The 25,550-nt window shown below is 44.2% G+C and overlaps 2 protein-coding genes across 5 annotated transcripts; both read left to right on the forward strand.

Moving 5' to 3' along the window:
- Window positions 1-10: 10 nt before the first annotated feature.
- LOC427665 (chemokine-like receptor 1-like) lies at window positions 11-3,762 on the forward strand. The gene is made up of 2 exons (XM_004945198.5): window positions 11-556; window positions 1,759-3,762. The coding sequence occupies exon 2, from the start codon at window positions 1,777-1,779 to the stop codon at window positions 2,860-2,862; it is 1,086 nt and encodes a 361-aa protein (XP_004945255.1). The 5' UTR covers window positions 11-556; window positions 1,759-1,776; the 3' UTR covers window positions 2,863-3,762.
- Window positions 3,763-10,448: 6,686 nt separating this feature from the next.
- PRPSAP2 (phosphoribosyl pyrophosphate synthetase associated protein 2) lies at window positions 10,449-25,083 on the forward strand. 4 transcript variants are annotated; one of them, XM_046900612.1, is made up of 12 exons: window positions 10,449-10,719; window positions 12,816-12,932; window positions 13,524-13,674; window positions 14,376-14,428; window positions 14,536-14,617; window positions 15,639-15,811; window positions 16,668-16,783; window positions 20,266-20,321; window positions 22,605-22,753; window positions 23,416-23,486; window positions 23,711-23,857; window positions 24,385-25,083. In XM_046900612.1, the coding sequence occupies exons 3-12, from the start codon at window positions 13,556-13,558 to the stop codon at window positions 24,541-24,543; spliced, it is 1,125 nt and encodes a 374-aa protein (XP_046756568.1). In that variant the 5' UTR covers window positions 10,449-10,719; window positions 12,816-12,932; window positions 13,524-13,555; the 3' UTR covers window positions 24,544-25,083. The 4 variants fall into 4 exon arrangements, with proteins under 4 accessions (XP_046756568.1, XP_040503296.1, NP_001006165.2 ...); XM_040647362.2 differs by having other exon boundaries at window positions 14,551-14,617; NM_001006165.2 differs by having other exon boundaries at window positions 10,449-10,576; window positions 14,551-14,617.
- The last annotated feature ends 467 nt before the right edge of the window (window positions 25,084-25,550 follow it).

Consider the following 25,550-nt stretch of genomic DNA (forward strand, 5'->3'; position numbering starts at 1 on the left):
ACCGGGGCTCCCCGCCAGCTCAGCTCCCCTGAGCCTCCTTGGCAGCCCTGGAGGTGCTCCCCGCTGCCCTGGTGGCGGGGCTGCTGGCCGGGGCAATGCGCTGAGCCCAGCGGGTCCGCTGTGCGTGGTACTCGGCCACGGTGTGGGCTGGGAGCGCTGCCTGCGGGAGCAGAGCCTGCACTGATCTCTGTGCAGAGGGCAGCCCTGGCGCACTGTGGGGTGTCCTGGTGCCTTGCAGGAATGTTTCGGCCCCGGAAGGATGAGGCTTGCAGGCAGCAGTAGCGCTGCAAGGTGTGCTTCAAACCCAAGTAGGCAGTTGGGTTTGACCAACCTGACCCGAGAGACCACAGACAGAGCTTCAGGGGTTAAATCAGCGTGCTGTAAATTGAGGAACGGAGTTATGGAATAAGCAGTCCCGGTAAATTCCTTGTGATCCCAAGTGATGGAAAAGCAGTGTGTGCACTGTGAGTCACGGCGGTGAGGAGCAGCGTCTCAAAGCGCAGTGGGGCTGCAGTGCGTGGGGCTGCGGGCACAGTGGGAGCAGTGCAGCGCTGCGGTGAGTGCCGCCGGTCCGAGGGGTGCAGGGCACAGAGGTGGGGCTGTGGGTACAGGGGTGGCTGTTGCACCCAAACTCACCTTGGATACCGCTCTGCCTGGTGTGTACGTGTCCGTAGGTGCTTTTCTCTCAGGTGACAGTGATAGGACAGAAGGTAATGGCCTTAAGTTGCACCAGGGGAGATTCAGGATGGATGCTAGGAGCAATTTCTTCTCCCAAAGAGCAGCCAGGCGCTGGCACTGCTGCCCGGGGAGTGGTGGGGTCACCGTCCCTGGAGGTGTTCCAGAACTGTGGAGATGTGGCACTGAGGGATGCGGTCGGTGGGCATGGCTGGGGTTGGACTTGACCGTGGGAGATCTTTTCCAACCTTAATCATTCTGTGATACTATGATAGCTGTGAAGGAGCAGTCTTTTAGCTTAATAATTCTAACAGGTTTTAGCTGTGTTGATTTGTCTTCCATCACTGAGGATCTTGGCCACAGCTGTGCGATTTGGGTTTTTGTAGTTCTGCTCTCAGCCCATGGCTGGATGCTGTCACAGACTGTTCGTGGATGAGTTGCTCTGACACTGCCAATGCCGGCGGCAGAGCCTGGGCTGGTGTCTCTGGTCACAGGGTGACAGGGAGACAGGGCAGATGCCAACCCTCTGCCCACGGCCCCCCGGGCCCTTTGGTATGGAAAGAGCTGCAAGCAAAAAGATCTTTGATATCATTTATTTTCTGCCTCTCAGTGTCAGTGGGCTGGCTTTCAGTGTGGGTGACAATCTCTGTGGGCATCCAGGGACTTCCCAAGAGATGAGTAATTATTTTAGCCTTGGCAGGTCCCTGTCTGCAAAAGCCTGCAGCACTGGGACTCTGAGTCGTCCCCGTGGTGGCTGAGCCTCTGCTTAAATGTCTCCCCTTCGTGCTGGCATCATCCTTTCATGACAAGATCAGATCAACCCAATACTTTCGGACTGTCTTCCTCCCTCTGTATTGGTTCACTCGGATCTTGCTCAAATGGCTTAAATTCTTCGTGCCTCACAAGTATTTATCTGCCATTCTGAAACTTTAGATGTTCTATAGAGAAGTATGCTCATTATTAAGTCATTCTAAGTGCACCATTCATCTTTGCATATCCATTTTGTGTACGGTTGCAATCAAAGATTCTCCCCAGAGCTATGGGAGCTGCAGATAATAGCAGTGTGTGCTGTTGTGGTTTCAGGACCCCAGCTTGCTGGCAATGGAGAGCGTCTCTTCTTCTCCATCACCCTTCCCTGACAGCTCCCCATCCGTGCCTTCTGGGAATGCCACAGCCCACGACCATTACTCCGGCCTCCAGAAGAGCCTGCATGTCCTCTCCATGGTGGTGTACAGCATTGCCTGTGTGCTGGGGGTGACGGGGAACGGCCTCGTCATCTGGATTGCAGGCTTCAAGATGAAGAAGACGGTGAACTCAGTGTGGTTCCTCAACCTGGCCATCGCCGACTTCATCTTCACCTTTTTCCTGCCCCTCAGCATTGCCTACACCGCTCTGGACTTCCACTGGCCCTTTGGGAAGCTGCTGTGCAAGCTGAACAGCACCATCGCCTTCCTTAACATGTTCGCCAGTGTCTTCCTCCTGATGGTCATCAGCGTGGACCGCTGTGTGTCCGTGGCCTTCCCCGTGTGGTCCCACAACCGCAGGAGCCCAGAGCTGGCGGCCAGGGTCGCACTGGGGACGTGGGGCATGGCTGTCCTGCTCAGCTCCCCATACCTCATTTTTCGTGACACCGCGGTCAGTTCCCGTAACATCACCAGCTGCTATAACAACTTTGCGCTGTCTGATGACTACACGGCCGAGGAGACACGGAGGCTGTGGAGGATGCGGCACAAAGCGATGATCATAACACGGTTCTTATGTGGGTTCCTCATCCCCTTCACGGTGATTCTTATCTGCTACAGCATTGTTGCTGTCAAGCTGAAAAGAAGGCAGCTAGCCAGCTCTGCAAAGCCATACAGAATTATCATTGCCGTCACAGTCTCATTCTTCCTCTGTTATTTCCCCTATCATGTCTTCTCCTTGCTAGAAATATCTCAAAACTCTTCCAGTCATGAGATGAAAATGGCCCTTTACATAGGAATTCCCTTGGTTTCCAGCCTCGCTTTCTTCAACAGCTGCATAAACCCCATCCTGTACGTCTTTGTGGGGCCAGATTTCAAGGAGAAGTTTTGCCAGTCCATCCTGTCGACCTTTGAAGGGGCCTTCACTGAGGAGTCAATGCTGGGCAGCCTGAGCAGCAGGAGGAAGTCCAGGTCTGCCTCGGAAGCAGAAGTCCCAAGGCTCTGAGTGGGCATGGTTCAGCATGGGCACCACTGCAGGGCAGTTTTCTCTCTCTCTTCTCTCTTTCTTCTTCTCTCTTCTCTTCTCTTTTTTTTCCTGCTGATTTGTCACAACATCCCATTTTTAGCTGGCAACCCTTTGTAAATGTCACTGAGTCTGTGACTTTGCTGACAGGGCTCCCTTTATTTTCCCTTCTCTCCAGCGTCCTTCAGCCATGAGAGCAGCCTCTGAGCCCAGCAGGGTCACCTTGTAGGCACCTGAGTCTGCATCACCACTGGGTTCACCCCCAGGGCATTCCTAAATGGCAAGTTAGCTGCTGAGAGGATGTGTTCTCTGCACTTGGCAGGCTTACCTGGCAGCCAGTCTTTGCTGGGATGCAAAAATTCTGGGGTTCCACCAGGGGGCAAAATTGGATGCAGGCGTGCTGGCAGCATGCGCAGCTGGCACTTCAGCTGACCAAGAGGATGGAGGGAAGAGCCGCTTCATAAATCCCTTATAATTAAATCAGTAAAGAAAATACATATTTTCCTGTGCATCATACCAGTCTGGCACGTGGGCTGCTAAATTTTAAGTAGAAAATGATTAAATTAAAAAAAAAAGCAGCATGAACATGCAGTGGGATCTGTCTGGAGGCACTTTTGCAAATGCAACTTTTAAAGAAATAGGATTAAATGAGATGGTTATGTGTATTTTTGTAGGGTCTGGGCTAGCTTCATCCTTTCCCTCCCGAGACAAGGTATTGGTTGTGTGCCACTTACTCAGCCTTGGTGTTCAGCATAACTGTTCCAGAGCAATGCTACTCCACGTCTGTGTTTGACCTGCTTCTGGCCCTTGTATAGCTGAAATGTCTCATTTTGTACTGTTGGTGAATGAATATCAAACTCTATTAAACTTGTTTAAAACATACCCAGCCTGCTGTGCTGCCTGTGTGATCCATTCAAAATGTGCACACTCATGTTTGCTAACAAAGCATCTGGATAAGAAGATTCAATACCCATGATTTGGAAGCTGCTCCTTGTAACTGTCCCCTGACTGACGTAGGCAGCACTCAGCCGGTGTGAGGAGGTGTGTCTGGGGCACATCTGAAACCCAGCAATGCAGAAAAGGAAGAGCAAATTTAGAATTGGGTTTGCCCAGATTTCACTTTTGCAAAGTGCTTGGGATGAAGATGGTGGTGGTGTCCCCTGGGTTTGATCGGCCTTTGAACAGCTTCAGTGATTATGGCATAAAATGTTAGTCAGGTAGAAGGGAAGGTTCCCATCCCAAGACGGGGCAGCTGTGTGAGCAGGTGCTGGTATCACACCTCCTTCCCCTGCCTGTAACATGGCACAAACTGCCACTGTCCCATTTATGCTGCTAGGAAGCTGCCATTGCTCCAGTGGCTGGAAAATCTGTCTGAATCCCAGCCTGAATGTATGACTGTGCACGTCTCTCATTTCTGTGTGGATGACAGCACCGAGTGAGATCTGTCACTTGAACACGTTAGGGATTAATTATGGGTCTGCTGGGTCACACAACATTAAATGAAGGTTGTGATCCTACAGGCGTGCATGTACTTAACCTTAAATTCATGCATAATCCCACTGAGATCAAGGAATGTAGCAAGACCATCCATATGTCAAGCATGAGTGAACAGAAAGATTTACCCTTTACCACAAATTACTGCCTGACATCCAGATAAAACTGCAATGTTTGCTATGCAGTGCAATGCTGGGGCTGTTTACTTGCTCCTGGTGGTAAACGACAGCATTGATTGCAGTGTCAAGGTTGTGCAGAGCAGTGTTTGCTCTTTCTGGTTTTCCTCATCTGTTTGCAGAGCCCACATAATTCCTTGTGACAAGCACCTCTGAGATTGCTGAACCAAAGCCTTGGCCTCCCACTGTGCCTCTCTCATCATCCCAGAACCCTTGAACTTGGAACATCACAGTTTGGGATAAGAAAGGATGCAATTTTCTGGGCCATTTGGGCATGCCAGATGGGTACAGGGTTCTGATGTCAGTGCAGCAGAGAGTCTGGATGGTATAAGGAATTGCTGCTGAAATACCAGGAGAGCAACCTACAGAGCATCACCTTCTCTCTGGCATCCCAGCCAAGCACAGCGTGCCATTAGCACAGCAGCTTCCCAAAACCCTGCAACTAAATTGCCTTTTCTCTCTTACAATATCCCTCCCAGAAGTTGCCTCTTCTTTAAGTGGCACATTATTATGGTTAAGCAAAATAGTGTGCCTCCACAAAGCTCTCTCCTTGCACAATGGGGAAGGCACTTTGAGAGTTTCAAACAGCTGTTCCTGAGAACACCTGTCAAAATACTGTTGGGGAAAAAAAATGTGAAAGGGAATGTTTTATCGACAGTAACCAACAGCTCATGGCCATTGCTGTGCTGCAGGATGATCACAGAAATAGTTCTGTCATCCTGGGTCTGATCCCAAGCCTTTGTGCAAAGCTGATGCCAGTGGGGTTAGGCTGCCCAGGGACTGGTTCCAAGATAAATCTCTCATATCAAATTCTCTTGTGTTCAGACTACCCCATTATTGCAATGATAATTATGGTAGTCCCTCATTCCTAACTAGAAGGCAGGCTACTCATTCTCTCTGATATTCATATTTGCCATGTGTGTAAATAAAAAAAGCTTGAATGAAGAAAAAAATCCAAAGACAAGCAAACAATCCTAAGGGGTCAAACAGCATTTTTGTCAGCTGTGCCCCCCTCTGACGCAGCTTTGCTCTCAAGGCTCTTTCAGATGTGATCAGTTGGGTGGTGCTGGGCTTCAGGAACAGCCTGAACCCCTGCTATTTGCAGTTGTTGAGAAAGGCGCAGGTCGGCCATCCTGCTGGCGTCTGCCTGATTGGCCCTGCAGAGGGGCGGTTCTGTGGGCAGGCTGACAGCTCCATTCCTACAAATAGGATTGGGATGGGCAGAGCCATTTGGGGGTGGTATGCTGGGCTCAGTTGTGTTTGGAGAGAGCTGAGAACAAGCAAGTTTTGGTAGCTGGGGTGTTTGGTATGAAGTAGTAGGGCAGTGTGGGAATTTGGATGAGGTCATTAATGCTTTGGAGGTGGGTGAGCTGAAGGTGGTGTCACCAAAACATCTTGGTGACTGAGCTCAGGAAGCTTGTCAGGTGATTTGGGGCTAGAGGCTTTATCATGGCAGAAAACCCAAAGCCTGTGCTTTCTGAGTGCACTCTGCATGTTCAGAGCTGTCCTCAGAGGAAGGGAGTAAGGAAAGAAGATACCTTGCTACCTGGTGCAGGTGGGAGGAACTATATCATGGGACTAGCTCAGGGAGTGAAAACAGAATGGGCAGAATCCCAACACAACATGACTGTGACCTGTCCTGATTCAATCCCAGACTAAGTGGTACCAGGTCAGAGGTCCGTTTCTGGTTGGATGAGGGTCTACCAGGATAGTATGGTGTTCTTCAGTGCAAGAAGTAAGTGTGGTGTTTTTATTATGCTGGGGCACCACCATAGTACAGCTAGATTTTGTGACACAGCAGTTTCTGTAAGGAAGACAGAATCTTAGACTAGGATTTAACAAAGATCTCAAAGAGTTAAAGCCTGGGGTGACTTGCAGCATGTAGTCCTTGATAGCAGTGGATTACTGTTATACCTGGCAGTTCTACATTGTTCTAGCAAGCATTTTAAGTCAGAATTTCAACTACTGCTGTAGTTGCTTTGCTTTGGAGAAGAGAGTATAGCAGGTGACTCCAGAGGTGGGAGAAGCTGCAGAGCTTTCAGGGACAAACCAACCAAGCAGCATCTCAAGAAGAGATTGTACTCTCTCCTTGGAACCTGGAGGAGAGCATGGAAATAAAAAAAATTAGCTCAGAATAGTTAAGAGGAAAGAGGGAGGGAAGAGCAGGAGCTGAGACAGCCTTAAAAGTACTAGCAGTGGATGGTGGGTGCAGATGGATGGAGAGTGATTCAGCAGGGGAGGAAGTTCTCATTAGATGCTCCTAAGTGAGACAATAAAAGCCTGTGAGAAGCCTACTAGTTCTTTTGCATTTCTTCTGGTGAAATCTCTCTGGTGAGTAAAACTTTTAAAATGTTCCACTCTTCAACCTGGGGAATGGGCTTGTTAGAGAAGGTCAAGCTAAAGGCAATGTATGGAGGTCCATCATTTCTTAGTACTGCAGCTGGGTAAGGATCCCAACCTGCACAGGTGTTTGTGTGTTACTGCTGCTCTGGGCTCAGCCCTGTTCTGCACCAAGCTGGAAGGAGATCAGTGTGTCCCTGCAGGTTGCTCTTCGGTCCTCCCTGCACCTCTCCTAGTTTCTGCCCAGCTGCTCTGGGCAGAGTTGGAAGTGAGCAGTCTCTTTACCTTCTCTCCCCCTCCCCCCATATTTGTGTATGTGAAGCACACTATCTCCTCTCTACTGAGCTCTGCTTTCATTAGCGAGCCTGCTGTACAGTGACCCATGCCTAATTCAAACCTTTCCTGTATCTTCACTGAGAGCCTGTCCAGGGCATGATGCATGCTCACTTCCTCTGTGTAGAAGCAGCAGTGCAGTAAATGGCAAGTCAAACTAGGACCCAGTGGGTAGGACAGAGAAAGAGTGTTTGGCACTGTGTTCAACTTCCCTAAAATGACACGACTTCATTGTTCAGTGGCTTTTGTTTAAGGGAGAACTGAAGGGCAAACCTCATCTGTAAACAGAGAACTACTGATTGTTACACAAACTTTACAGGACATTGCTGCATGCAATCACAGCAAAGCAAAGAGAGCAATACGTGAACAAAGCAGAAGATACTACTGCTGGTTCTTGTTCCAGGGCAGCATTTGCTCAAATCCTCTCCCTTTCATCCAGCTTGAGACATTTTTCTGTGCAGTGACCTGTTAAACACTGGCTATTCCAACAAGTCTGTTGTTTCTTTGTTTGAAGGCTGATAGGAGATAACTCCATGCCCATGCTGAAGGCTGATGTGGCAGATCTGTTAATCATTTCAGACTGACCTGGAACTTGCAGTACTGTTAGAAATAGGAAAACAAACTAACCTCTGTGTTGTTTTTTTTTTATCTATTTTCCCCAAAGCTTCATGACTTAGGAGGAATTCTGCTATAATAGAATGAGTTGGTGCCTCTTTCCTGCAGACAGCCAAGCCACAGTTTGGCATTAATATTTGATTAAACAAAAAGAGAGTGCTGTCTATTTAGCCGTGCACACAGATAAGATGCCTGTTCTGCTTTGGGGCCTTTCTTAAGTCACTTTAGTTCCCAGAAGTGGGGAATACTATTTTCCAGATCACTTCCAAGCACAGGGGAGATTCAGAAATCTATTTATAGCTACTTTGAGCTCTGCCTCGCTACCTGGGCGGTATCCAAGTTGGTGTCTTCTAGAAACCAGACACGGTCACTCCCGAGGCAGGGATTGGAGGTGGTGGTCTTGAGGCTGTGCTGAGCGTGGAGCTGCTCAGCGTGGAGGTTCCTACACGCTGCAAGGCATCCCAGCAGGCTCAGGAAGGATGTGTCGGCCAGAAGATTTCTTCAAAGTGCCTTGTAAGATTACTGGGAGAGACAAAACACGTTCACAGGGCTGTGTCAGGATGAAAGCAAAATATTTCTTTGGTGTGCCAAGCTCAATAAGTCTTGCCAACAAGTAGATAGGCAGGAGATTTTTTTAATGTCCACTTTGATTAAAAAAGAAAAAGAAACAACAACAAACAATACAAAGCAACGACCTGGCAGAGCAGTGATGGATGGAGCTTAGGAGACAGGATGACACGAGCATTTGTTGTCTCTCAGGTGATGGATGCAGGCTGTTGTCCAGCCGGGTGCTGGGTGAGCAGTGCCCTTCACCTCGGCTGGACTAACTGTGGGCTTTTTTTTAATTTATACTTTTTGGCACGTTTCTTCCTGACAGAATTGCATCTGGATTAAGAACAACAGATTTCCCTGAGCTGCTCCAGTCACGCATAACATTTTTTCAGAATCCTTAGATGACTGCTAATTGGATCATTGTAAATGAAATAAAATCCAGGTGCTTGTTTTGGGAAAGCAAGCTGCTAAACTCTCAGTACGTGGATAACATATTGTAATATTAACAAATCCCTCTCCCTTGGGTCCAGAAGCTTCCATTTATATTCCTCTGACCAGGAAAACAGAAGCAGGAAAGAAACCGATTTTCTCTGAGAAAACATAAGCAGTTGGCCCAGAAAAAGGATCAGAAGACACAATTTTTTTTTTAGTTTCTGGTCCTGTGGTTTGCTTGTGTAAACGTCAGGAATTCAGGGCAGCACAAATCGAGCAGTCAGCAAATTGTGTGTGCCCCGAGGGTATTGAAAAATGCCTCTGAGGAAGGCTGCTGATTGCACTGTGGGTCAGCGCTTCAACATGTGTTGTTTTGGCTGCTCTGCCTCACGCTGCCCTGCCATGCAGCCTGCAGTGAAACCCTGTGATGGGGACTGATGCTAAGAAATCTCTGCTGCTCTGTGAAGAGGCTGACAAAAACCTCAAAGCTGCCTTCCCTGCGAAACAAAAGGGAACCTGCAAAGGTCAACGAGCCCGAATCAGCGGTGGGTGCAGCAGCCTGTAAGCAGAGAAACACAGACTGGAAATGGTGGGGGTGGTGAGGAGGCATGGGGCCCGTTTTATCACACTTTCCAACCTGAGATCCTGCACACACGCACAGCATTGCTGCAGTGTGCTGTGGACACAAATAGGTCTCACACATTTCAGACAGATGTCTCAGATCTGTGAGGAGTGCTGTGTGTGGAGTGCTCAGCATCTGGCAGCTGGTTCAGGTTCAACTGCTCTCCTTCCCTGCTCTGGCTGCTAGCAGCGGAGACAACTGTTGAAGTGCGTATTGTGATCTGTGGGCAAGCATGTGAATGCTTAAAGCAAAAAATGCAGCTCACAGCAGCAGTTTTGCTATGAGAGGTTTCAAAGCACGAAATCCAAAGTTGTCTTTGTGCATTGGGTGAGCAGTCTGGGCAGCTGTTCTGTGTCTTTCATGGCACGCAGGTCTCTGCTTGGGTACTCCAGGCCTTGCTCCAATGCACTCTGTATGCTGCAGCCCAGAAACAATGATTTTGTGAGAAGGTGCAGTGAAAAGTACCTGATCTGTACCTGTACTCCAAAGGATTGAATTCTGATCCATACACCATGAAATGCTGATCCTGGGTGCCTTGAAAAGCATGAGTTAAACCAGCTTTTAGCCACTGCGTTAGCAGAAAAAGGATTGGGAACGGTAAGATGATCAGTGTCTCTGTGTTTGCTTTGGTGGGCACTGGCAGGAGCTTTATCCTCCTGGATTTGTGCAGCATAACAGAACCTGGCACTGCGCAGATGCAACCGCTGCTTTATGCAGCTCGGACTTTGCGAGGGGACTTCCACAACCCTGATGGAGACCGCTGCCCACCCTTGACATCCGCGCGGGGAAAACGTGAAACGCCGCGTTAATAGCACACTCCCCAAATCGGCCCTCTTCGGGGGTCCCTCAGCATCCCCCCCACCCCCACGTCAGGGGAGAAAATGGCGCCGGCGGCGACGCCCCTCAGAGCGGCGAGAGGCCTCGGCGGGAAGGGCTGGGGGAGGGGGGGGCAGGGCGTGGCCTCACTCCCGCCCCTCGCGCGCCCTCCGCCCGCCCCCCCCCTCGCGGCGCCGCCATCTTGCGAGCGAGCGGATAACCGCTGGAGGGGTTGAGCTTCGCGCTGCCTCTGCCTCTTCACCATCCCTCCGGGCCGGGCCGTCTTCTCCCGGGACCGGAGGGCCGGAGCCGGCAGGTAAGGCCTTCATCAAGGGACGCGCCATGCTCCCCTTCCACACCTTGCCCCATACGGTGCTCCGCCGCCCGAGGAAGGGGCTTCCCCTCAGCGGCCGTGTGGGAGGGAGCCTCTCTCCGGGGCGTTCATCGGCGGCCCCACAGGTGAAGGAAGGGGCGGGGGTGTGGCTGGTGACACGATGGAGGCTGGGGGACGCTCAGGCCGCTCCGCCGAGGGGATACTGAGGGATAGGGAGGCGTGGGTGCGGGGCTCAGCCTTCTGAGTGAGCCGGGGGGGATAGGTCGCCGCCGAGGTCCTTGTGGGGCTGTGGAGAACCACATCCCCTCGTGGGAGGGGCCCAAGATCCCCCAGCCCGTGGGGGTCACGCTTAGAAGCGGCGGTTCCACACAGCTGTTACTGCCTCTGTTGCTTTCCGAATGCATGCGCTGAATTGGTGGCGGTGTAAAAGGGAAAGCCGATGGGATCGTGTACACCCCGTCCAGGAATCGTTGTATTGATCATCCTCTGTTGGTGTAGCTGCGTTCTACCCAAAAGGAAGGGTAGGAGCTGATGGCAGCAGTCTGTATTGTGGAGCGTGTGTTTTCTTGCAGCCTGGCCTGGGAGATGCATCCACCTGCAGCCAGGGAGGGCTGTGGTCCCATGGGCACCTGTGGAGCCATGTCTGTGCACATCTAATAAAGTTGTTGTCAGTTGGATGTTGTCCCAGCGCCCTTTTCCTGTTGGATGCATCCACAAACCTGACTTCTCCCTACACCACATGCTGTAGCTCAGTTGTTGCTGCTGCAGTACATCCGTGTGTCCTTGACCTATGGTTATGTGAAAAACCACAAATCTTCCTTGTTGCTTGTGAGTGGCAGTACCTCATTGTGGAGTAAAGTGCATCCTGAGCAATAAACGTGAAACAGCTCTCATCTTTCACCAGATTTCTTAATTCCTCTTATTTTCCTAAACCGTGCAGGAAGGAAGGTAACATAACTGGAGAGAAAAGTTGTCTTCAAACTGCCATGTAAAGGTTTGCAGTAACATTTGAAGGTTGTCTCAGTGTTGTTCCCATTATGCTCGAGAAGGATGCTTTCAGCTGATGTTCTGAGTCCTAAAAGCATTTCTAGTATACTCTTACTTTGTTGAATTGAAGATGCATTATGAGTATTGGGCAGGTGATTGCCAGCTGGGAGTTGTGGAGAGTAACTGTGTGCTAGAAGGAAGGTAGAAACGCGAGCTGAGAAATGGAATTCAGTTTGTATTTTTCCTTAAATTGTTGGGAACGTAGTTTGAGAGGGAGGTTACCTTTAAGCTGGTGTTTAAGGCAGCTGCTTTCTAGCACTTGGGGAGGCTTTTTAAATTACTATTTTTTAAATTAATATTTTTTTATTACTATCTGAAAGAAAAAGCAGAAAGGGGTAGGATGTTGCTTTAGTGGTACAGGTGTCCCACCAGGTTGTAGCTGAGTCAGCTACTAGGCATTAAAATTCTGCTGAAGTTGTTCCCAGTTGTGCTTTCTTTCTGCACGTTTGGGAAGTCTTGGTGACAGGTTTTCATTCATAGCAGCTGAACATAGCACGGCTTCTTCCTGGGGAGGTTTGTTGTTAGGAAGTTCCCAGCCTTTCCTTGTCTCCTGACTGAGGATGAATGAGATAGTATTTCTGTGCCTAAGCCAAGCTAAGGAGGTTGCATGGTTGCAAAGATAGGCAGAATTCGTTTGTTTTTTATTTTTTTACTGGAGCTAAACAGATGTTCCTGTGGGTATGAAAACCATTCCTTCTAGATGCTGTTTGGAAGTACGTACTGGTTGATAAGCCATGAGTTTTTAGAACAGATACACATGACCTGGAGAATTAGGTTCCCGAGAAGAGGGATATTTGGTAGGAAAGTTGTTATCTGAACTTCTGTTTAGTTTGTTTTCAGTGATGTAGCTTATTTTTAATGTTTCCAGTCCCTTCCATAATGCTAAAGTGGATGGTGAGGGACTGGGCTATTTGAACACAAGAAGTGAAGTGCTGTAGCTTAGGACTTCTTCAGTAGAATGCTTAGGTCAGAAGAATGCTTCAGTTGGTGTCTGCTGGTAAATTGGTCATTTCTTTTATTTGAACAAAATAGTACATTAGAAGAAGGCATGAAAATATGATGTTTCAAAGAATAAGTGTGAAGATGGAATCCCATCAATTAGTGTTTGTTTATGCCTTTATTTGGGGAAAAAAAAAGTAGATTTCCTCTTGATGTTTTTCTCCTGTTTTCACAGGAGAAATATTAGTATCAAAGAATGACAACTACTTCATCAAGTGGATGCGTTGTACAAGAGGTCATTATTTACAGCTACCAACTTTATTGAATTCTTCCTTACATTTCATCCATATTTGTAAGTTTATCATTTATTGCAAAGAGATGGAAAGATACACAGCTATGGAATTAGTTGCTTCTAGTCAATGTAGCTTGTAACCAGGACCCACGGGCTCTCTTGAGTTCAGACCAATGCCTGACTGGCTTTGTGATGTTGAGAGCCAGTGTTGCTTAGCTCTAGAAGGGGAACTATGGAAAAGAGAAGCTGTGCTGCTAAATGATAGCCTAAGGAGAGCATTTAAAACCCCAACAAATAAAAAACCTGTCTGTTAGGAAGTTGTCTGGGGGAGATCTTTTGGAGACCTCCAGTGAAACATTTTGCTGACAGGTTATGTGAAGCTTGGGAGCAGGAGAAAGAAGGCAGGACAGGTGGAAGACCCATTCTTTCTGCCACATCTCTAGATGTGCTGAGCTAGGTCTGTAACCAGCATAGCTTGTGAATCACAAACCACTGCAGTGATATCTCTGTGGCACTATTCAAGTGGTGATAATAAATATTATGAATGTTGGAGAATATAGACTTAAGAAAAACTCATTGTCTAAACAGAGAAAATGTGTTCTTTTTTTATATTTAATGTTTTGAGTTTACCAGGCCTTTGATCTCTTCCAGTCTTTTAGGAGTGGGAAGACAACTTAGGTTTGATGTTTTGTGTGCCATCAACTGAAACTGGAGCCATCATGAATATAACGAAAGGTGGACTGGTGCTGTTTTCAGCTAATTCCAATTCTTCATGCATGGAACTATCAAAGAGAATTGCTGAGTAAGTAATATCTGTCTGCAGAGCAGTGTAGGACCTCTGTGGTTTTTATGATGGGACTTGTTTTAGTAAAGGCTGATTTTCTTTTTTGTTATGTGATTATTCCTGAGATTTATGTACCAAAAGCTAGATGTAGGAAGGAGTTGTGCATGGGAAGGGTTTGGGTGTGTGTACCTATCATATCCTGCTTTCTGCTCTTAGTGGTAGCAGTCTGTGCTAATATTGATATTGGAATGAACTCAGCAGGCTTTAATCTTCCTTTATTCATTGAATAGAGCTCACTAGTATTTTCCATTCACTTCAAATTGACATTTTTATTTCGAAAAAAGTGCTTTAAAAGTGGTCTGTGAAACATTGTGAATGTTTATGTTGTCAACTTTCTGTGTGGAGTTAGAGACAGCGCAACATATGTATAATGCATATAAATATATAAGAATGAGAAATTGTGACATAACTTAATAAGCAGTACTTTTATTCCATTGCTTTTTTTTTCTGAGCTTGACTTGCAAATGAGTTTAGCCTAACATGCAGTGCGCCTGTGTCAAGAGATTTCCACTGTGGTTGTTGATTTTAGGACTTGTGGTTTTCTTTTCCTGTTTTTCTCCTCAAATGCAGCCTTTTCTGTGGCTATTGCACTGCATGGGCTCTTCATTTGTTTTACCTTTCATTTTCTCATATTCTGGTTTGTTTTTCTCCTCCTGCAGGCGATTAGGAGTTGAGATGGGGAAGGTTCAGGTTTATCAAGAGCCAAACAGAGGTGAGCATTTAATTGGCAAAACTGAAATCTTACCTGTCTACAGTGTGCATGTATTGGCTACACTTTTCTTGTTTCTGTTGCATTTTGCTCCTGCAAATCTTACATAGTTGTCTTCTTGACAGAAACGAGAGTACAGATTCAGGAGTCTGTGAGAGGAAAGGATGTGTTTATCATCCAGACAGTTTCAAAGTAAGTAACTGTTTAAAGGCACTTTACTGTATTTTGATGTAGGCTGCCAATAAGAATGCTTCTGTTTTAACTTTTCATTACATCATATGTATGTGATACAGTATAATAAAGTTAGATTTATGTTTATTTTTTTAATAAAGAACACTTAACTATAAGCTGACATCAATTAATTTTACTTTCAGTGAAAATATCATTGAAACTTTCCCCATGACCACTCTGAGTTCTTCTGCTAGGTGCATTCTTTTGCTCACGATGTTCTTTAAATTCCTTCCTTTTCAGTTACCATGGCTCCAGCACCATTGCAGGCTTCTAAAAGTAGGAGAAACATTTCCTAGGCAATGTGTTCGGTGATTCAGAAAATAACTTTGTTGTTTTGAAAAGAAGTTTACACATGTGAAGACTCGCTTTTTTATTTCTAGCGGCAACAGAAATAGTAGATCTCTTAGTTGATGGCTAGTTCCCATCTGCAGAGCTGACCTCTCTCTTTTCATTTAGAACAGAAAATAGATGGTAGTTACAGAATATTTAGCCTGTTGGCTTTAACAAAATGGAAATGTGTTGCAAGACAGCTTTTAAAATTAAAGTTACGTGTACTGAAAAATACATCTATTTTGCTTTGTGTACAATAGGAATAGATGTTGGGGATAGATTCATTGAATCATTAAGGTTGGAGAAGACCTCTAATACCATCTAGTTCAACCATCAAGAAAAACAGAGTTGTGGTGTAGGTTGTTATGGCAGTGTTTTGTATTACTAAAAGCCTGAAGGTGGTACAGCAAAAACTGCTGAGTTGCCCCAAAAAGTGAAAAAAAAAGAAACGCAATTCCAGTGAAGAATTGAAGTGGTAGGTACAGGATACTTGCATCCTTAGGTGAACAACTAGATTCTTTCTGCAGATTGCTCTGACACCACACTCTCTACTACAGTGGAGTAAAATCTCTGTAGCATGTATAGGTGTTACCTTGAATTCAGCTGCAGGATTTTTATGCCTGGATATAAAAACAGACTCTTCTCATTGCAGGGATGTGAATACTACGATTATGGAACTCCTGATCATGGTGTATGCTTGTAAAACATCCTGTGCCAAAAGCATTATTGGAGTGATTCCTTACTTCCCCTACAGCAAACAGTGCAAGATGAGAAAAAGGGGCTCCATTGTCTCTAAATTACTGGCGTCAATGATGTGCAAAGCTGGTAAGGATGGAGGTTGTTATGAAATAATCAGGGCAGTGGGGGATCCTATGCTTGGCATTCAGATTGAAGGAGGTCAGTGCAGAAGTTGAGACTGTTAATAAAAATAATGACAGTTTTTCTTAAGGTTTAAAATGCACATAGAAAAGAGTATAATCAGAGAGATCTCCAAATGATGAGTTCTGTAAGAAAAAAAAATTGCAGCATCCACTTTATGTTGCATCCTGCTGTGCAGGCAGGATGAGTCTACCACTTAAGGTCATGCTGTCTCTCCCTCACAGTGCTGTTCTTTGCCTTTCTCAGTCTTGAACAGTTGTGATTTCTCATTTCTAGTCTGTCTCTTTTACCTACTGGAGTGCATTGTCTCTTCTTTACATTTGAGTTGATGTGGGAGAATGATATTATTCATTGTCAGTCCTCAACGCATTTTCTTCCCTGCTTCTTTCCCTTACTCCTGTCCCTGGGAAGGATGTGCAATAACAATGAATGCTGGGATCTGGTTCTTATTTTGAAAGAAGAAATGTGGCAATGAGTAGAATTTGGATCCATTTCTCAGTTCAGAACTCAGATGTTTGCTGTGTCAGTCTCATACTGTGTGGTTCCATTTTGTCATGTGTCAAATGGAGAAGAATCATACCTGCCTCAGTGTGGCACTACTGATCCAGTTATGTAGGTTGTTCTGAGGCATCTGGGAGTGTGGTAACCCCTGCGTATCTAAAAGGGACATAGCTAATCTGCTATGTACTTTTAGTTATCATAGCAGCTTACAGAGTTTGTTTTGAAAAACTTGTTAAATTTAATAGAAAAGTAATGTTCTTCATGTGCTCCTCCGTATGTCTATTCTATTTTGTTTCTGAAGGACTAACTCATCTTATTACCATGGATTTACATCAGAAGGAAATACAGGGCTTCTTCAATATTCCAGTTGATAACTTGAGAGCATCTCCATTTTTACTACAGTACATCCAAGAAGAGGTGAGAAAGCCGTTCTGTTACAGCGGTTTGTTTCTTTAATTTTTTTTGTCACGTCTCAAGGCTCTTGAAGCAAATTCCTGTGAAAAGATTAATTCTTCATACAGATTTTGAAAGGAGGAAGGGTCATTTTGGGGCAGGGAGTGTGTAGTTGGTTCTTCTCCCCTGAGAGAACTGACATTTCCTTTCAAGAAGAACTGGCATTTTATTATCCATGTAAGGGTGGTGTTCTGTCTTCTTAGACATGTTTCTCTAGTTAATATTTTTTAAAAAGAGCATTTTCCTATTGTAGTTGTCCTCTTCCTTTCCTGTTTCCAATTTCCTTGCCATTTACAGGGTGGAATGCTTGTGTAGGTGTAATTTATGTAGCATTATGAAAATATTTTGTAGGTTAACATGTAAATGATGGAAGTCTGTCCGTCATAATCTGAAAATAAGAACAGATTACTTCTGTTGTGGGGAAATCTCCTGCTGTTTGTTCAGCACATCTTGACTTGAGCGTGACTTCTGATGTTGTGTGCCTCCAGTTCTCTGTCTTTGAAATGGATATTACTTTTAGAAAGTGCTTTGAGAAGTGCTGCTGGTAGATTCATCTGTACAAATTGTGCAGTTGATAATTGTAGGTATAAGATGTGTATTATGTCTTGACTAATTATAATTTTGGAAGAAAGCAATTGTTTTCCTCCCGGTGAAAAGAAAATGCATAGTTCACTCTTACTTTTTAACCCACACCTTTCCATTTACAGAGAGATGGATGTCTCAATTTAAAAAAAAATACAAATACAAACAACAAGAGAAAAAACTCCATCATGATTGTTAATACTCTCTTGCTAGAGAATCAGTTCCCCGCTGAGTGTCAGTCATTATTTGGTCCTACAGTCCTAGCAACAAGGGAAGACTGTAGAACAAAGCTCCGGGCTCTTGGCTTTGCACCATCCTTCATCTCACCATTTCACCATTCTTCTACAATTGTGCATTGTAATCACTGCGTAAGTTAAAGAAAATAAAGTAGAAGACCAAATATATGGATTGAAGACAAGCTTTGCCACTGTACATTACTTGAATCTCTTGTCTATGGTAGATAACAAGGTCAGGGTGTGGTTTAATCTTTTTAAGTACGTTTTGATACCTGATTCTCAGAATGAATTACAGCTGAGTCTGTTACTCCTTTTGCCTTCTAACCAATGAACATTCAGAAAGCACTGCTGAGGTGTACGTAGAGAGGACTTAAAAGATAGTTTCTTTTTGTTTCTTCATTCCTCTGCTTGTTAGAGATGATTTGCTAGAACTGAAGTTGACTGAACCAGTGTGATCACCTGGGTTTTATATTGGCAAGTACTTTTGCTAGCCAAATTGTATTTATTATCCCTTTGTAAAAGATTCTTCTGGTGTTGCTCAGAAGGAATTCAGTATTCTTCTCAAGTTCACAGAGGCAGTCGCCTGCTGCATCTCCTGTACTGTGAATGGCACAGCATGAAAAATGTTTCAGGTGGGATTTGTGATGGGATATATTGAATAGCATGAAATAGAATCTAGATTGATAAGAGTGAAGGACACTTACAAAGCATTTAGCTGAAAGTTCAGAGGATGAGGCATTATAGCTGTTTACTGTCAGCTATTTACACGTAGATGTGAAGGAATTATTTGGTGCTCTGGGATGAAGTTAGTCCAGTCAGTGAAATCCATGTGACATGAACATAATTTAGTGGCTTTCCTTTGGATGCCTAGCAAATATTTATAGTTATTGTCTTCTTTCCTATGTGTACATGTTAATCTTAGAGTGATTTGCCAATCTCAGAGTCATGTAGTTCTTTGTTACTAGGAGCTGTTGATGTTCCTTGGGATGACATTTCTGGCTTTCTGACTTCATTTTTGAAGAGATTAGAACAAATTTGATAATTTGGCAGGGAAAAAGTGAGGCAGTGATGTTTGAACAAGATCAAAGCCTTTATTATGCCAAATGACAGGCCCTGCCTTGTTCGTACCTTCCAACATGTTCATCTTCCTAGTCTGTTGTTTAACTTAGCATTTGTAAAGGACAGAACATGCTGAATTCCCACTGCTGTAGGTGGAGTTGGTAGTGCTGCGGATTATTAATGTTTCCTGAGATGTCCTTTGAAAAGCCCTTGGTTTCAGCTGCTTAGATCCATGCCAAAGTTCAGAACTTAAGCATGTTTTTGGAAATACTTGGCCAGTATGGTTTGTGCATCCGAGGATAAGATTGTGGAAGAACGTAGCTTGCTTGTGGATGGGAGGAAGAAGTATTTCCATGTTTTGGAGCTATTTAACATCTGACAGCAAGGCCGCGATCTCTGTTTCAGGGTACTGTTCCCCCAGTTTTGCCAAACTCTACCTGCAAAACAGTTTGCAGGTATTCATTAGCAGCTCTTGAGGTCGGTAGCACTGGGGTTCTCCAGGGATTGGATCTGTTCTGTAGGACTTGTTATTGCAGCTGACAGTGGCCATGGAGTATTACAGTTGCTACAAGACCAGGCAGGTCCTTTGTCTGCTGTGCTCTGTGGCAGACAGATTGTCCCAGGAAAATGCTGAGTTTGCAAGGAAGGGACTGCAGTGAGAGGAACACAAAGTGCTGTTGGAAAAGAGGTGAGAAAGGACTGGAAACGTAGATAGTGGAATGCTTGAAACTGGGTGCGGAAAGATGGGTCTGACAAGGAGTCAGCTTTTGAAGGGAAAACAGGAGACTAAGATGAGAAGCTTTGAGAGATGGAGACTCAAATACTGACTAAATGAAGTGAGAGTGTCAGAGAGGAAAAGCCAGTATGACAGTGAGGCAGCAAACCTGGGAGGGATGGTGCATGTAAAGACTGACTCATGTACCCATCAGACCTTGAAATGAAAACCAAACTCTTGGTCTTGCCACTTTGCTGCTGTCAGCATCTGGAGCAGCGTCCTCTCATGCTGATCTACAGAGAGGACATAAACTGTGACTCCAGGATCAGAATGCTGAATGTAGAATTCTTAGCTTTTTGATTTGTTCATGTAAGGAGTTGGTGTGATGTGATGGAGAGGCCTGTCTTTTATTTTTTCTTTCTGTAACCCGAAGAACAACCAACCCCACAAATAAAGATGAAATACTGTGTTCTAAGTGTTGAAAGACTGCTGTGTGGATTCACAAGACAATTTAAATAGGACAGGAAACTTTCGTTTTCATGGTTTCCTGTTTTTTAACATTTGCCTTTGTAGTCTGCGTATTATTCTAAGGCAGTTACTTTTGTGCAATCTGTGTATAACATGATGTCAATGAAAGGTGGAATTTTGAGTTAAAAGTCTGATTTTGCTTAATGGCTGGGCTTACTGAGATGTGAAGTCTCATCATGTACTGTGGATTCTTGCGGTCGCTTACTTATGTTAGGTAGAACATTTAATGTTTAAAATTCTTTTGGCAAAATAAAATTTTGATTCTTACTGAGTTTAAATCTGTCTGAAGATACGAAGTAGACATTGCTATCTGTTATTTACTACAGATACCAGACTACAGGAATGCTGTAATTGTGGCCAAATCACCTGCGTCTGCAAAGAGGTGGGTAAGATCTGCTCTCTTGTTAGAGCAGGAAATCTCTGTTGTGATTTTGCTTTTCAGATCAGGTGAACCTAGACTTCAGCAATTAGAAGAAGCAGCATGCACCCCCTGCCACTTAGACTGTCAGATGTGTAGTGTTCACTACAAGTGGTAAATCAGTACAGTGCTTAGTATAAATAACCTATTTAATCATTATATTTCTCTGCATTTGCATCACGGATTCTCTATTGTGAATGAAGAAAAATGGCTAGAAGTAGAACACCATTAATCCAGAGTAATTGCTTAATGAGATCACAGCTTAGAGCATTGTTATCAGATCCTAAATACGGATGGCTTACCATCTGGAATGGTGGAGTGGGATTTGATGGCTGAGGCTATTTGACATGAGAGGTTCTTGTTGGCCAAACAGTTTTCTTAATTCCTGTAGCTTTTTGGTTCGCTGTACCTAAGCTCTTTGCAGTTTCGCTACTCAGAGAGGATGGCAAAGAGCTGGAAGGTGACTTAAGAAATACTGTTTTTGCTGTAGTGACAAACTAGTAATTTGCTGAGAAGTTATCTAGGCTTAAGCCAAGACATCACGATAGTCTTCATAAAAAAGATTTTCATTGTTGTACATAGTAAATCAGAAGTGTTTTACTTCATAGAATTATAATGACGGCAATGACTTCTGTCATCTTTGTTTCCCAGCAGTAGGTTTTAGGTGACTTTTTTTGTTCTTGAAAGTTATTTTACATATGCTTTATTTCATTTATTTGGTGTCAGCGTTGCCTCCTAGGTCTAGATACATTTTTTTTGAAACATTCTCATGCTTGCCAGGTAACTGCATATGCCAGCAAATAGCTTCTCATACCTTTAACTGATCAGTCAGTCGCTGATGTGTAGAAGAGGATCCCAGAGCTGTATTTGTTTAGTTTTTTTCATGTGTATACAGATGCATTTCAGAACAGTGCTTGAGGGAGACGCGTTGCATTCGGAAAAGAATGGTTGAATGGTTTATCCTAATAAAGGAAAACATTCTCCGGATGAATGTTTGCTTGTGAGAACTTTTGCTTGAAGGAGTTCAGAATGTTTCTGCAGTTTCTGAGTTCAGTGGAAAACGAATAAACCATTTTAGTGTTGTTTTGAACTTTATTCAGTGTAATATTGTGGTTTTTAAATGATTGGTTCATTTAAATGGTTATGCATTTTAAGTCAACTCTTGAAATAAATGTGTTTGGATTCATAATTTATATGCATTCAACCTTTTGAAAAATATAACTATGATAACCACAGCGCAGAAAATTCTTCTTTTTTAATTAGCAGGGCATCACAATGAGCAAATTGCTCTGTGGACTTTGAGTTGTTTGGATAGTGAATCAAGACTTAAATGTAAAGGATGTAATTCAGGCCACAGGCCTCATGTACTGAGGTTAGGACAAGGTGTTTTGCTTTGGATGTGCTGGTCTCACTTTGACCAGAGGGAGATGAGATCAGTGGGGTCAGCTAGGTACTGACCTGGGTGTGCAGGGTAAGGCGAGGCAAATCCCACTGTTGCATTTGTGCTTGCTGCTGTCAGCATCTGGGATACAGGCACTGGCTGTGAATTTCCTATTTTCCTGCCTCTCTGCTTTTCCCACTCTTTCGGCTGACTTCATACTTCTTTAAATAAATTCTGAATTCAAGAAAATACTGCATGGTGAAGGAACCTCTTGTAAGTTTGTAGATAGCTGTTTAAATTTCAAGAGCTGTTTGTCAGGCAGAATCATTGTTTGATGTCTCTTCAGTAGGATATCTAAGGCTATGTGTCAGAAGGTCAGGGATACTGCCTTACTTAGTCCACGTCTTGCTAAAAATAAGTGGGTGAACAATTGTTTATATTTTAGTATTTTTCCCTATTTCATTAAACATAAGCGATCCAGATATTCTTGGTGATGGTTACATGAGAGCTGCTAAAGCACAGGATCTCAAGAATGCTGAAGGCTGGAAAGTTTTGAGTTTTTTTGACTGGGCAAAACAGAGGGGAGTAATCAGATTTGTTGCCTTTGCAGCATTTGACCTCTTGCTTACAAAGCCTGTATGGACGCTTCCAGGGTTATTCTGACTCTCACAAGCCAAGTGAAAACAAGATGCAATGGGATAAGTGATTTCTTCTATTGTCCTGCAATTTTAGGATCATTTCATTTTTCCTTTCTAACTTTAGAAATAAAATTGAAATACTTGTAGGTTAGCCATGTATGCATGTGAATTATTTTAATGTGTATGCCTATATATACATTATTTTCTTTTTTAACCCTTCCTCTCCAGGGCTCAGTCATTTGCTGAACGTTTGCGGTTGGGAATTGCAGTGATTCATGGGGAGGCGCAAGATGCTGAGTCTGACATGGTAGATGGTCGACACTCACCACCCACAGCCAAAAACGTAGCTGCTATTCATCCCAGTTTAGAGATACCCAGTAAGTAAGCTTGTGTGTGAAGGTGTTCAGTTCTTGCTTTTTGTGGTTTTGGGGGACAGGAGTGATAGTGATGGACATCAGAAATCTTTTTAAGAGCATGGGGAGGAGGAAAAGATTTCTGTGTGATGGCTTTGTAATTTATGGTTCTAGTGCTAGGCCACATGTGACATCTGTACCATCGCAGCGGGTCAGAGGAGACACAGAGGCTGCACTCTTCTGCCTCTTGACTTTGATGGTTGGATTTTGTTCTGGGACAAGAAGTTCATAAGCTGAGCTGGCTCTGGGTTTGTGTGTAGTTGGGTCAGTGCTGTGTGCTTGACAGAGGAGCTGTGCTGAATGGGGTGTGACCTGTAGCTGCACCAGCAAAACTTCACCGCATGAACCTAGCTGGGATCTCAGTGCAGTGATTGAACTGGTTGTGTCTGCAAGCCACTGTATACGTGTAGTTAATGCTTTTGATTAAACTTAAAAAAATACATATATATATGTATGTATTTTTGCATTTACCAGTAACACTGTAGTAGTTGGAATACTTGTCACATCACTTCTCTCTAAAACAGTGGTGACTGATGTAAAGCAGATGTTTTTACACTTAAAGTAAATTGTATAAACCTTCTTTTCCTTTCTGTTTTCTGTCTCTCTAAAACATTACTGTTAATCAGTGCTGATTCCCAAGGAAAAACCACCCATCACAGTTGTTGGAGATGTAGGAGGAAGAATAGCTATCATCGTGGTAAGTAAAATGCTGTGCCTTTTGGTAATCATATTTAATATGTTCAAAGTTGCAGACAGCAAGTACAGTTCTTGTTGTATTAGTGACTAAACTCTGGCGATGGGCTTTTGATAACAATTGGATGTTATGTCTGAAAAAGATGAAAAGTCATTGTGAGTGCACTGTGTTGATCTGTGTGAGAACATGTTGAGTTCCACTGGCTCAGTATCCCCTTTATTTGACAGGATGACATTATAGATGATGTTGACAGCTTTCTTGCTGCAGCAGAGACCCTCAAGGAGAGGGGGGCTTACAAGATCTTTGTTATGGCCACACATGGTCTGCTATCTTCGGATGCTCCCAGGCTGATAGAAGAATCTGCAATTGATGAGGTAGGCATGAATTCTGAATTTCTACTCAAATGAATTTTTTTTTTTTTAAGTAAGCAAATTTCTCCTGATTTGATTCTTAAAATATACTGGAATTAAGAATTGATCAAGATAGGATCCTGTGTTTGGGCTTTATTACTGTTGACTCGTATGCTAGAGTAGTGGCACCTCTACATCCTGAAACTATAGCAGTGGGGAAACAAGGGAGAGTAAAGAGATGAGCTGTCAGTATTGGTGTGTTTTTCCCCTTCAGTGTGTGGGAGATCTTTGTACCTTCCTTTCTGAACTTAGGTGCTGGAATTAAAAGAAGGGACAGTACTGCTGCTGCTCTCCGTGGGTATGAGGAGTCCTACAGCAGTGCGTAGATATTCCTGAGATTTTGATCCTGACAGTAATGTGAAATCTTGTTCCTTTATCAGCCAGACTGGTTCAATAGGATCTGGAGGATAGACGTGGAGTTTCCCAATTCTCATGTGGGAGGTGGAAAGTATGAAGGAGCTGTATCTGATGATGTTTTCCTTGTTCTCTAGGTGGTTGTTACAAACACAATTCCACACGAAATCCAGAAACTCCAGTGCCCTAAAATCAAGACTGTGGATATCAGCATGATCCTCTCAGAAGCCATTCGCAGGATCCACAATGGGGAGTCAATGTCGTACCTTTTCAGGAATATTGGACTGGATGATTAAAGCTTTTTAATTTAAATAAACACCTTGGGCCAAACTGGAAGTGAAAAGATAACGAGCTGTGAAGCATCATGCTTATCTTAATATTTCTGTTGAGCCACTTCTTGTTTTCTCTTGGTTTAAGTATCAAGGTAGAACATTTTTTAAGAGCTATTTTTTTCTTTGCAGTTTTTTGGGGGGAGTGAGAAGGGAGGAGAGAGGGAGGGAGGTGGGTAAGCATTTTACAGAAAACTGTTCTAGTTGCTTATAGGTTAGTTGCACTATATACATGGTGGAAAAACCCCACAAAACACTTGAAGCAAGAATTTGGCTTCTAAATTAAGCATTCCTTTTCCAAAGCTGCTTGCTACAAGTGCTTCAAAAGGTAATAAAATGAAGTGACTGTATAATATTTGCATTTAAGAAGCCAAAAAGGTTGTACTGTTGTATGCAGTTAAGTGATTTTGTAGGAGTGCTTTTATAGAAAAGCATATGAAAATATGCACCTGTATTTATTTTCTGCGACAAAGAATAAAGATCTGTTTTGTGTGAGCTTTCTAAAAATGTTTGTATAACAGTCACTTGTCTTCCAGAATGTCCCCACTTCAGAATGATTTCCAGCTACTGTGATGTTGGAGGAAATCAAGAGGTGAATTGATTATTTTATGCTAATATGTTACTTTGGAATATAAGCGGGATTGAGGCTTGTTGGCAGTAAGGAAGCAATGTCTGTTTTGCTTGTCCTGTGCTGGAGCACCTGCAGGCAAGGAGAGGCTGCTTTTGCCTAAATGCTGTTACTCTTTGTTGCATTTTAGCCCGTCTTTCTGCTGAGCAGTCTTGTAAAATGCAAAATACACAGCCTTCCAGCACCCAGTTTCTAGGGGCTATCACAAATGTGTTAATTAGTTTCATTGTAATTTGGCAGGTACTGTGTACTTGCAGTGTACTGTTTTGCTTCAGGTAATGTGGTAGGAAACGAAACCTTTGGCTGGATGTCAAGGGCCAATGGGAACTTGGGAATATTGGGGTGA

Source organism: Gallus gallus, chromosome 14, assembly GCF_016699485.2.
Source record: "Gallus gallus isolate bGalGal1 chromosome 14, bGalGal1.mat.broiler.GRCg7b, whole genome shotgun sequence".
Classification (NCBI taxonomy): Eukaryota; Metazoa; Chordata; class Aves; order Galliformes; family Phasianidae; genus Gallus; species Gallus gallus.

Excerpts from the sequence above, each read along its gene's own strand:
- PRPSAP2 (XM_046900612.1), top strand. The coding sequence starts at position 13,556 with ATGTTTTGTGTGCCATCAACTGAAACTGGAGCCATCATGAATATAACG. Across the intron at positions 14,618-15,638 it reads ATCATCCAGACAGTTTCAAA|GGATGTGAATACTACGATTA; the intron begins GTAAGTAACTGT and ends TTCTCATTGCAG. Across the intron at positions 15,812-16,667 it reads GTCAATGATGTGCAAAGCTG|GACTAACTCATCTTATTACC; the intron begins GTAAGGATGGAG and ends TTGTTTCTGAAG.
- LOC427665 (XM_004945198.5), top strand. The coding sequence starts at position 1,777 with ATGGAGAGCGTCTCTTCTTCTCCATCACCCTTCCCTGACAGCTCCCCA.